General features: G+C 39.8%; 1 protein-coding gene across 1 annotated transcript in view; it reads left to right on the top strand.

Annotated features, from left to right (window-relative positions):
• Positions 1 to 12470, top strand: part of PPIL2 (peptidylprolyl isomerase like 2) — a 73886-nt gene that overhangs the window by 34527 nt on the left and 26889 nt on the right. The window contains exon 13 of the mRNA XM_086623294.1: positions 11838 to 11927. Within this exon, the coding sequence (XP_086479420.1) occupies positions 11838 to 11927 (90 nt within the window). The remainder of the gene's footprint in view (positions 1 to 11837; positions 11928 to 12470) is intronic.

Raw genomic sequence — 12470 nt, 5'->3', positions numbered from 1 at the left:
GGACGTCACTGCTTGCTAGTGTACTGGCTTGTTTATTTGTACAACCACATCTATAAAAGGAAAAAAGTTTTCAATGTAAGAAGCTCAAACCTTCCATTGTTTATTCAGATTTTTATCTCAGGAAGTTATAGGCCTGAAGGTAGATGTTTTAGGAAGTTGAAGGATGTGACTAGGGGTTTAAATGGTAAAAATTCTGCTTGTTGTGACCCTCACAGAACTTAAGGACAGTGGTGCTGACTAGGAGCTGGGGTGCCTGGTGTGAAATTCAGAGATGCACTGGGAAAATGCATCCTTTTTTTGCCTGAGAGAAAGAAAAAGGAGGAAACAGGACAAACCTGCTAGCTTCCCTTCTCCTGCTTTCTCTCACAAGAGTAAAGAGCAAGATATGTGTAGATATTTCAAGCTGATCCATGGAAACCATACGAAAGTCTCCACAGCAGTGTATCATGCTAGTAATTCTGTAGGTCTCTGTCATCCCTACAGGTGTTTTCCATGCTCTTAAATAGTAACACTGTGTAATAAGGCAAAAAGCAGAGGGTGTTAGTACAGCAATATTTGGGGGAAGCAGCAGAATGAGCAGATTGCATGGAATCATTTGTTTTGCCATATGTTCTCAAACTGGCTCCTGGCTAATGCAGGCTGACTGCAGCTATTCTTATCAGCGTGGGTTTTTTGGCCACAAGCGTGACCAGTGTCACTCAGTCCTGAGGACCCAGTCTCAATTGCCCATTATAAACTTCCTGTATGATACTCACTGTGTTTCATTTTTTCCAGATGAATTCCTGTTCATCTCCCTTTCACACACACTGCTTCCTCATGTGCCCATTGGAAGTGTGCGCTGTTTTGCACAACCAGACCTGCTCGAACACTGGCCTCTAGCCATCTGTTTTTTTCGTTTCTTTGTGTCGATTAAATCTGTGTGAATTAAGCAGACCTTTGGCACTGCAGAGAGGAAAAAGATATATATTTAGAGTAAGTAGGAAAAACTAGCTTCTTTAAGGAGGTCTTCACAACATCCACTTTAGGTCATCATCCTAGGTCTATTAAATCAGTTCTTCCGGGAGGTGCTTGTTTTTCTCCCTTTACTATATAAGGAGTTTGTGCTTCTAACTTTGGTTTTCCTGAATCACGCCGAGGTTCGGCACGTAAGGTGGTTCAGTGCAGACAGAGCAAACATCTTACAAACACGTAACACACATAGGTCACAAACATATGCGTAGATCGGCTACAACGGATCTATTGAGATTGCAAAGACCAGCATAGAAAATGGGGAAATGCAAAAATCAAGCCTTTCTAAACACATCCAGTTCACCCTGCTTGTGAGTATGCATGGTAATAGTCTTAATTAATCATATGCTGAGTTTTTTATCAGCTGTCCTGGCTTATTCTGTGCACAGCTGAACCAGTTCTGGGAGCCATTTGGAACTGTGTAGTGAAATGGTTTATATGCAGCATTTGGTTTTCCTGCAAAAGTGTGTAATGTGGGTAAGGTCCTTGAATGCAGTCACGGGGAACCCGACCATATCGTAATGCTCACCCAAATTAATGTTGCACAGGCTTTTTGATGCATGACTTCATGATTTTTTTTAATGTAGTTGGCATGGGTAGTACCCTGGCTTTTCAGAAAGAAATGGCAAAACAAATTTCTGCCCAAAGCACTGTATTGATACACACTGAGATCTTCAGCAGATTTGAGGCCCCTGGTTTCAACACACAGATTTGTGCTACTCGAGCAAATGAGAGAGACAACAGCAGTATTAGGTTGTCGTTGCTGTTTGAATTCAGCCAAAATATGTGTGATTTGGGGATTTCATGCATCTACTCTCTCAAGCAGCACAACTACAGGAGCCAGTATACAATTTATAAACCATATTACAGTGGTGCTTAGTTTCTCTTTTTAAAGGCTAAATGCTGCCTGACTGGTTGTTGTCTTGACGTGACCACAGGCTCTTTTTTTTAATTGCTGAGTGATATCCTGTGCTATGGTTATTATGGAAGCCACCCTAGCAGTGGTTGTATTTGCACAGTACTGCAAATACATGATTGTGAAATGCTTTAGGAAACTTGAGGATGAAGCTGCTATATAAATATGACAAATGAATACCTGTGTCCTGAGGTAGGACTTGCAACATTCAAATTACATTTTAAAATAGTCTTACGTGTTGGATTTCAAGGTACACTTTGAGGTGAAGTCTTCTTGCTGAAGTAGAGAACAGCAAGTGACATACTGGCTGTTTTAGAGTGTATGTGTACTGAGTCTTCAGTTGTATTTTCATGCCTACGGGCAGTCTATTTAAGCAAAACATTCTTGCAGTTGTGCTCCCAGCAGCCTGCACTGCACTGCTTCTGGAGTCTACCCAATATCCTCTTTGCCTTCAGTATCCCCCTTGGGTTCTTACTCCCTTTCCCATCACAGCTCTTCTGTCTTGTGTTCTTTATTTCCCCATTTTCGTGGGCTATCTGGCAGTATGGATTGTTTGGAGTTCGATCTGTATGTACGCACGGAAACCTTTGTTTAAAAATAAATCTAGAGATCTTCATACGATAGTACTTTAAGGTGCCAATCAATAAGATTGATAGTGATGAGATTCTTCCTAGCACCAAAATCCTAATCGATAAATGTTTTGTATTGATCCAGGGAAGAAAATCAGTGCTGCAGTGTGATTGAAGTCATCAGTTACTTTGTGACAGGATTCACAAAGAATAAGGACATGAAATAGGGCTGGAATCCAGATATTTTCTGTTTGAAATCACTTGTTCAGAGCACCAGAAAGCTTCACTTAAGTTCCAGAAAGATGATGTGTGGTTTAAGTCATTGACCTGAGAAAAGACAATAAAGACTCTGGATTTTTTTTTTCCCCCTTTTGAATTTGTGCCTCAGATAAGCCAAGGTACACCACTGTTCTCTCTTTGCATCATAGCGGTGTGTGTAGTGCTCTTTGTTGCCGTTTGTTTTTCTCCCAATCGTCTTAGTTCAGAGACAGTATGTTCCTCCTGATGGGGACTAATCAGATGGCCATTTGTTAGGGACATTTTCCAGGAAGCTGAGTTCAGCTGGGCATAAGCAACATTTGTTGTATATACTAATTGGAAACAAATATAGAAAAACTCTACTTGCCAGAAGTAATGCTGGCAAGTACAGAAGATTCAACAGCATCCAACAAGTGCTATTCTTTCAGCTCGAGTCTTATGCATTGCCAAACAAATAAATTATGAAGAAATAACTGATGAAAGGCAATGAATGTCACTGTATTTCTTGTCTTTGTTTACCGTGATTTTTCTAGTCTTCTCAAGTTCTTTTAGCTGCTTTAATCAGGATGCTGCTGGGAACAACTGTCTATATCATCTGCGTGTATTCTGCTGTATTAGTGACTATAATGATGCAGTTATACCTTGTAGGTGGTGGAGCAGCCTCTTAAGGCAAGGTGGAGGCTTTACACTGTGCAAAAAGTCAAATTGACTTGCGTTTGGAAGTAGAAAAGCCATGTGGTGTAATTGATAGAGTGGAGAACTAGGAGTTGGTAAATCCGGAAATCTGTGCCTTTGCCATGAACTTGCTGAATGATGTGACTATGTCATTTGGTTACAGATTTTGTTAAATCGTTGGCATCCCAATTTTTATTTCACAATAAGCAATAAATACGGACATAATTTTGAATTCCCACGTAACAATATATATGATAGATGCCTGATGGCTGCAGTGCAGCTACACAAATAACCTAGGCTGCCTGTTTGAGTCAGAAGCCCTGCCTAAGAATAGACAGAGTAGCAGGCTCCTAGTCTCTGCACCTGTGAAAGGGAATAAAAATTCCTGACTTTGCCTCTAGGTTGCTTTGAGGCTTTCTTGTTTAGTGCTTGTAATTTTTTATTTTCATTGTGCCATGGAAATATATATATAAAAAAATTTAACGGCCCAGAAGACCCTGTCAAAATGGTGAACAGGTGGTTTGATGTACTGTCTCTCTTCTCTCTTTTGTGAGTTCTCCTCGTACAAGTGGTCACTATGGGCTAATGATCTGGTGGTTAAACACATGCCAACAGCGGTAATTGAATACTAATCCATAACTGCCATGGCAGTTTTTGTAAATTCGCCTGTCTCTCTCAGGTTTAATACTTTAAAGTTTAAGGGCAAGTTGGCATAACAAAGAAGAATGTGAGATGGATTTCAAAGCTCCATCCAGCACTCTACAAATGCTTTTTGAGGTTTTAGGACCTGGCAAACGCTGCTTAATGATGATGTCTTGGCATAACTATCTGAAGAAGCCATTATTCTACAAACACTGATGTTTTAATCTTTTGAGGCCCTCTGACCTGTTAAATATGCCTGTGATCTATAAATGTGTAATCCAGCCCCTGTTCTTTGAAATCATCTCCTTTTGTGTGAGGGACTGTTCCAAAGATCAGAAGCCTGTAAACTTCTTATCCATTTCCAGTGGGAAAGAAGTGAGTTGCTGAAAAAATCCTTTGACCTCCTGGCATGACGAGGTTCCTCAGTCTTACAGAATCTCTCATTTTCTTTCTGATTTAAACATCTGTTCTACTCACTTTTTATCAGCATCATGGTAGCACTGTCTGGCAAATAAGTGGCTGATATTTTACTAGTGTCTTGTTCAGTGGGTAATATAGTTGTAGGGATGAAGTACAGTGGTCTTGGCATGGTTGTAAATGGTTTATTTTGTATTTTTGTTTCATCGAAGTAGGTAATTTTAGGAAGAGCTGCAAATTTCAACTTTGAAAGTTCTTGTCAATAGAAACTAAAACCAAACAAAACGTCTTTTCCAGTAGGAGAGCAGCTGGATAAAAATGCTGTTCCTGGTGTGTTTTTATTCAAAGTGCTACAGTATCAGAGAGATCTATTGCTCTTCTTTATGGTTGAGAGTGAAAAGGCTCTGTGCAGCCACATTGATTAACAAGTTGTTGCTCTTTAGTGATTAGAAAGTAATATTTAAAATGTTTTTACCTTTAGGGGTGTGACACCCATGCTTGTGAAAGAAGAAACATTTTCATGCAAGATGTTAGCAGGAAATGCTCTATCTGGATGCTGCTGTGGTGTGCGTGTCCGCAGTGCTGTTTTGCAGCGGTGAAGGGGCGATGGGAGTCCCCAGTGTTGCCCACTGCCCGTGCCTGAATGGGACAATCCGTGTGGGGTTGAGGAAGGTGCTCAGCCACCTCCCTGTGAACCTGTCCCTGCATCATGGGCCTTGCTGCCCTTGGCTGTCTCTGCACAGTTTCCTGGCAGACTTTGGCCTCGGGTAACTGGTGGGAAGGTATTTTGCACATTTGGACCTTTCTGCCTCCCTAGCCCTCCTGGCAAGCTGGATCTGGGGAAGGAATCGATTGTTACTGGATTGTGTCACTCGTTTTTTAATGTTTGACGGCGCAGGGATCCCATACCAGCTGCGTCTGCCACTTAGTGATCCCAAACTCGAAGATCAGGCTGGCGGTTTGAAGTTACACAGCTGCTGCTCTTCATCTTCCTCTGACACATTTCCTCCTTGGCTCCTCTGATGAGAGCAGGGTGACCTTGGGAGGCTGACAGCTACCAGAGCTTCACTGTCTAATATGGAAGTGCTTACAGGTTGCATCTTCTGAAAAGGTGGAATTTATGTGCCAGTTGCAGACTGACAAAATGCCAGAGAGCTGCTGTGGGACCTGCGATACTCCAAACTTTACAGTTGCTGGAGGTTACTCAAGCAGTTAAAGCTGCATCCTCGTTTAAACTGTGCCTGGTGGTGCTATGTCGTGCCTGCTGGCCCCATCCTCATCAGCACCCAGCCCTGCACCACCCTGCCTGACAAGCTCCTCAACCCTCTTGTGACTGACAAATTTGAGAGGGAGGAGAGGATTGTTTTCTTTTCTACCACTGCAATAAATAAAAGTTAGAGGAAAAGTAATGACCGCGGCTAGGGATGACAGCTCTGTCCCTGGAGAGCTGGTAGTTAACATTGACAAATTAGATGAGTGAATTAGATGCCTTGTTTAACCCGAGTTGTGCTCAGCTAAACTGATTGATTGCCCCTGTATATGCAAAAAAGTGAAAAAAACAACTGGAGTATGTAATTTTTTTATTGGCATCTTGTCTAAGCTGAGTATGTTGCTTAGACTTTGAAAAAGTTTTCTGTAGCATCATTAATGTCAGTACTGTGGAAGAAATGCCTTTGAAAAGTGGAATTTAGCTATCTGATGGAATCTTTGCTAAATAGCTAATTAAATTATAGTGAGTTTCTGTGTAATGAGAATGCAATAATTCTGCTCTTTGTTCTAAGCAAACTTTGAGGCTTTGAGGTAGCAAAATAGGCAAATGTTTGCTATCAAGTCAGCAATCTATTCCCTGAAGCATAGTTCGCTTGTTCTGATTGTTTTTTCGTATCAGTAAGAGGCTGGCCAAGTGTTTTACCCCACCATGCCCTGATGCTTTCATCTCTCCCAGTGCTCTCTCTCTGGAACGGTGCTCTTCTGATCATAGATCACAAATTGACCCGAACGCGTTCGCTCACTGTATGATCAGATTGAGAATGGTGTCCCTTACATGAACTGTGTCTTTCTTGAACTGAACCACTGTAGGCAGCTGTTGTTTGCCCCCATAAACGGTCACTGGCTCAGCCCCTCTTGCACGTAGGGGAACTGTGAGCAGGCAAGTGGAGCTGGCAGGGAGTGATGTTTGGGTCTATAATAAACGTTTCTCCAGCAGGAAATGTCATGGGCTTCCCGCAGTGAAATTCTCCCCCTGCTTTTGCAGTGGGCTTTCTGGAGTTTTGGTTTTTCTTGTCACTTTTGCTCTGAAACAAATGGAGTGTGCTCCTAGTCTGCTGGTGCAAAGTGAAGGAGAGGAGCTTAAGTTGCCTTCCAGTACAGTGTTATGCATTGAAACGCACTAGAAACATTTTTATATCCAGTTTCTTTCTGTGACATAGTGGAGGGAACAGACACTGGCACCTGATAGATGGTGATTCCTGAAACTGCTCTATTACGGTTGTCTCAGACTAAGCCCTAAATAAAGCTAAGCTTTTATTAGGGCGAGTTCTTTCTTGTGGGTTGGGTAGGGTACGGAGGTTGCAGATTGAAAGGGAAGGGGAGAACTGAGTTTAAACCTTACCAAATCACCTTTTCATGGCTCACATGTTAGAAGAGTTGCTAGAATGAACAATTACAAGAGAAAATGCTCTGTGTAAAAAAAAAAAAAAAAAAAAAAAAAAAAAAAGAACACGAATGGACTAAAGCAAAACAAAATCCATTTTGCATTTTAGAGGAGATCTGTGCAAAAAAAAAAAAAAAAACAAAAACACAGGCTCCGTTTGAAGCCTTAAAAATTTCCATCACTAGTTCATGCCTCTTAGTAGCGGGATTCTGGCGTTTATGTGATAAGATGAAGGCTGTAGAATGCATTCATTTGTGAGGAACGAGCTTTTCATTATTTCAGATTATTTCTACTTTGAAACATAGGGTTAATGAGCATATATCGAGGCTTTGTAGTTTGGTGCAACTACTACAGTTCATCCAATTTAGAGAGACAAAAGGAAATAAAAGGGAAGTGGAATTAGCACAAAGAAATTATACAGATGTGCGAATGACAGCTTCTGAATGCTTAGTGTGAAATTTCTCTTCAAGGTTCATGCGGATCCTCAAGGGATGGAGCATTTTGAAATGATTAGCTCTTCACATAGTAAAGCCTTCTTCCTTGCAGTCATGGCAACGACTCAGAAGCTCCTCTCTTTTCCCATCCCCTCTACCTTGGCAACAGGAGTGCTGCAGGTTTTTAGTCTACTTCTGGTTGGCCCTTCAGCTCCCCAGTACAAATTCTGAGTTAAGGTAACCTTTACAGATGTAAAGACCCATTTTAACTGATGGCAAAGGTGAGCTGCAAACTGAGGAATCAGATAGTGACCTGACTTGGTTAGTCTTACCCCTCAGATCTCGGGGTGCAGCAAGAGAGCTGAATTTTGCTTGATTTGGAGCCACCCTTGCTTATAAAAGGAAACTAAAATTGTCTCGGTTGATAACTTAAAAGTGGAACAAGATAAAATCTGCATTTCTCCTGGAACTTTACAGTGAGGAGTTTGGGTTTATTGTTTTTTTTTTTTCTATTTTGCTGCGGTTGTTAAAATTGCATTCCTCTCTTTAGTGTTTTCCCAATATCTGTGATTTCACAGTCAGCTTCTTGTCACTGTTGTGTTTGCATGGTCACTCTTAATAGCAATCTCTTTTTTAATTCTTAAATTTGTCTGGACCTACTAACTGGTAGAGTAGTGGTATTTCCATGCAGAGTTACCTGTTAATTATGTTAGCTAAATGGAGACTTAAACATAATTAGAAAACTATCGGGCTGTTACCCCATTAAATGCAACCATCTGTGAGCCAAGCAAAGCATTTGTGTCATCTTCTGGGATAAGTATTCTTCTGGATTCCTGTCTCAGACCGTTTATTAAAATTTTACCACTTGTCTTGGGTGTGAATTTTCAGCAGTTGAAAGACAGTTATCTGGCATCTACAAAATAAATGGGCAGCATACTTGGAGCAGGAGACTCGTTTTGGTATAAATAAGATTACTTTTTTTCATACTGTTTGTCATTTGGAGACAGAAGTGTCTTCAAGTTGAAGGACATCACACAGAAACTGCATTCACTTATGGGGTCCCAACTTGACCGAGAAAAGGAGGATTTCTCAGGGCTGTCCTACCACACTCTTCAGAGAGAAAAGCCTTCCAGTTTTTCAGTTTGACTTCTTAGTAGTGTCACTGCATCCTTCTGAGAAGATACTGCAGTAGATTTAAAACATAACCTTTTCTCTGTGGGTGCCCTTCAGATCAACAGGTTAACAAATTAAGGTGGCATTTTTCCCTTGACTTTCTTACATACATCTCTAAGTCATAGTCAGCAGATTAAAATAATTTAAATCATTTCCTGCTTAATGTAAAAGGAATGAAGAGGGAAGAGTTAGCTGCTGCTGTTGAGGTGAATTTGAGACAAAAACAACCAGAAGTACAGAGAGCCTGGAGTCCATTTTCAATAATGAGGCAACGAGAAACCAGCATTGCCTCCTGCACTTTGGCATTTCCAGGTGCCTTGACCATCCCTTCCTCCTTCAGAAACAGTGTGAGGCAAGTGGTGTGGAGGAAGTTTCTGAAGACGTAGACAGTTTTGCATTCCAAGACTGTGAATCTGACATCTTCCACAAGATCTTGCACTCAAATAACAAAGTCAGGTTTGTTTATATGTATTTCTCATCAGTCTTTGTAGTGGAACAAAGACTTCAAAGACTGGCTGTGTTTGTATGGTCAATACAGAACGTAACTTCAATTGCTTAGGATCTACACCTTCCCCATAAACCTCAAGCCTTTTTCTCCTGCTTTGGACAGGATGCTGCTTAAAAAAGTCCCTGAAATGTGCTTGGCAGTGTGAGATTTGGCAAGAACATTAACTGCTTTGAGTAAATCAGATAATCTGAGCCAGATATTCAAGATCAACTGCATGACTGAAACTGGGGTTTATTACTGATTGAATGCAAACCTTTTTATTTGTGTCTACTAAAAAGCACCGTAAAAGGTAATGGCAATGTTGCTAAGGAACTGTTTACCTGCCAACTGTATCTGTATGATGCATGAGGTGACCATGGGAACCAATTTGATGGAAATGATTTCGAGAAAACCTTGCAGTGAAATGATTATTGCATGTATACTAAATATTTCTGTAGTTGTATTTGAAAAGCTTGTTTCTGGAAAAAGGGTATAATAACTAGAAATCCATTTAGAGAAAAGGATCAGCATAGGTCTTACATAAAAAATACATTATTAGAGCCAGGTCTTTTTATGTAGATTTTACAAATCATGTTTTGAAAATAAATAGGAAATCTGTATTGGGTTATCAACATTGTGCAAATTTAAAACAGTTCGGTATGTATTCCTAGGGGACTCAGTCTTTTGCCTGATTTCATTTTTCTTAAAAAAATTAATTACAGGTTGCTGTATTCCCCCCAGAGAACTTATTAACTATGTCTCTCTCTCCAAAGAGTGCTTGATTCTCATGAAATAAAGTGCCTTAGGCTAAAAGCTGCTGATTCCATTTCTGATTCATAAAGAAATTTTTTAAACTTATTTTTATCCTTACTGACGTTTTTCATGAGTGATAACTAATAGCACTACATTAGGATCAAGGCTGTTATGATATCGTCTTATAAACGAAGTATATGCTGCACAAGTGATTCTTCAGGGGTTGAATTTTACTTGAGAGGTTATGTACAAAGATTATTTTCAAGCATATATGTCCAATTCAAAGAACAATTTTCAAATTTGCTATAAACGTTGAAACTGTAGGAAAACCTCCTATTGCTTGAAACAATTTTTATGGAATACATTTACTTACAAGTTGCCCTCAAGATGCTATCCAAATGCATGTCATAGTGGCATTCTACTGTACCATTACCATTTTAACCCAGTAATGAATTATATAGGTAATCTGAGATAATAGCTGGTGTAAACTTGCATTATAATTTGTTTATTTTTCCAGTTATGGTCCAGCTGACAACTGTCATTTAGGTCTGTGTAGATTAATTAAGAAGGAATCATTATAAAGAATTTATAATGGCAGGTAGAGTTTGTTTGGATAACTAAGAGACATTTCATAATTAAGTGTCAATAAAGAGGGGCGAGAATTGACTGTGTTTCAGATGAGAAAATATAGACAATTGAAGTTCTATATGGTTCCAGATGAATACTTGTATGGATCTGCTTTTAAAAAGATAGAGATCATTTCATCCTTAAATGATCGTAATTGGGCTTGCCTTATTTTTTTGCTTTTAAGTCATTTCAGGTTGGATGGCTCAGACTCACTCTGTCTCTCTGCAGCTCTCAGACCAAGAATGATGTCATACCAATGCAAAGTGAATCAGTGTGTTTCAGAAAGAGGCTTCAAGTCTTGTGTGGGTTCATTTATAGACATTGCGACTCATGCTGAGGCTTTTCTTGCAAGCATATACAAATATTTTCAAGGCCTGTAACAACTCAGATTAGTTAGATGTATTCTTTTGTAAGACCAGAATATATTTATGCACATAATCCACAGTGGGGCTGCAAAACATGTCTAAGTATAGAAAGCAGGCTGTTTTCGTACTTGTATTTGTACATGTGAAAGTATTTTATTATTGCTGAAAAGAGGATCTGTACAATTGCAGTGGAAGAATAATTAGGTAGACAGTGAAGTTTTTCAGAAGGTACTGTCTGAGTGCCATGGCTCATAAATTCCAATAAATAGCTTTAATTTGCACTGTAAAAGCAAATTAGAAGTTGGCAAGTTGATTTTTTTATTTCTTCTATGGTCTGACTTGTGGGGTCAGTCCCATTTTTAGTTCCGAGTGGCGAAGAGGACCAAATACTTCTCTCCCAGTTAGCTTTAATGTGCTCGCTTTGAAACAGCAGAGCAGAGAAGTCAGGCTCTTTCTTACTCTGGTAAATTAAATTTTTTCAGTGTTTGTAGTTCCTCTTTGGAACAGGATTATGATACACTGCTGGAACTAAGTTACTTGAAAGTCTCTGAGCTTATCTGCTTTCACCATCATTATGTCTACTGGGGGCTCACATAATCTGAGATAGTGTTTAACACTTCTTTGTGCTAATTGGAAGGTCTGGGTTTAATTTATTTAACACAGTGTGTGTCTCTCTGGTATATACTTTAAGAAAGCATATATTATATCTTTTTTCTCTAGACAGACACTCTTTTCTCTTCAAGAGTCCTGCATGATTATTTCTTTGCAAGGCACAACTGAAAAGATTCTTTTAAACAGTATAGTGACCAATTTGATTGTCTAAAGGTATTGCTTAATTAAAATTTCCATTTGTCTTTCAGACACCCCGAACGTGTGAAAACTTTATCAAATTGTGCAAGAAGAACTATTATGATGGAACAATTTTTCACAGATCAATTCGTAATTTTGTGGTGAGTATTGAACAAATCCTGTGTAATGCACAATATGTGATGTCCTCAAAATATTTCGCTTAATTCAGTTTTAGTTTCTTCCATGCACGGCAACTTGCAGTAGATGTATATTAAATATACCATCAGAACTAGGATTGTCCTAACTTACTAAATCTGAACTAACTAGTCTTACTAACAATTGTCTCTGACTAATATTGTCACTTGGAGCATCACTGCATTTAGTAGTGCTTTTGCTGGCATTCCAGACAAAGCCTCTGAGAGTCATTGCCTTGGCAAGGCTCTTGTTATCTTCCCTAAGCTGTGGGTGGGTGGTTAATGAACAGAAGGCGGGGGGGGCAGGGGGAGAGAGAGAGAGAGGGATGCTAATTTGGATAAGTAATACTGTGGCCTGTTGAAATCCCATTCAGATGAAACTTTAGAAAGCAGCTGAATTTCTGTTTCAGGTTGCGGTACTTGGATACTGTCAGATCATCCTTTCCTCTGTGTGCTCCAGGCTTTCTTTGTGAAGGAGTTAAAGAGCACCTAGTGAACCAGAAAGTTGAC

The sequence above is a fragment of the Tauraco erythrolophus genome, chromosome 19, assembly GCF_009769465.1.
Source record: "Tauraco erythrolophus isolate bTauEry1 chromosome 19, bTauEry1.pri, whole genome shotgun sequence".
NCBI lineage: Eukaryota > Metazoa > Chordata > Aves > Musophagiformes > Musophagidae > Tauraco > Tauraco erythrolophus.
This window is presented reverse-complemented; position numbering and strand designations above follow the sequence as displayed.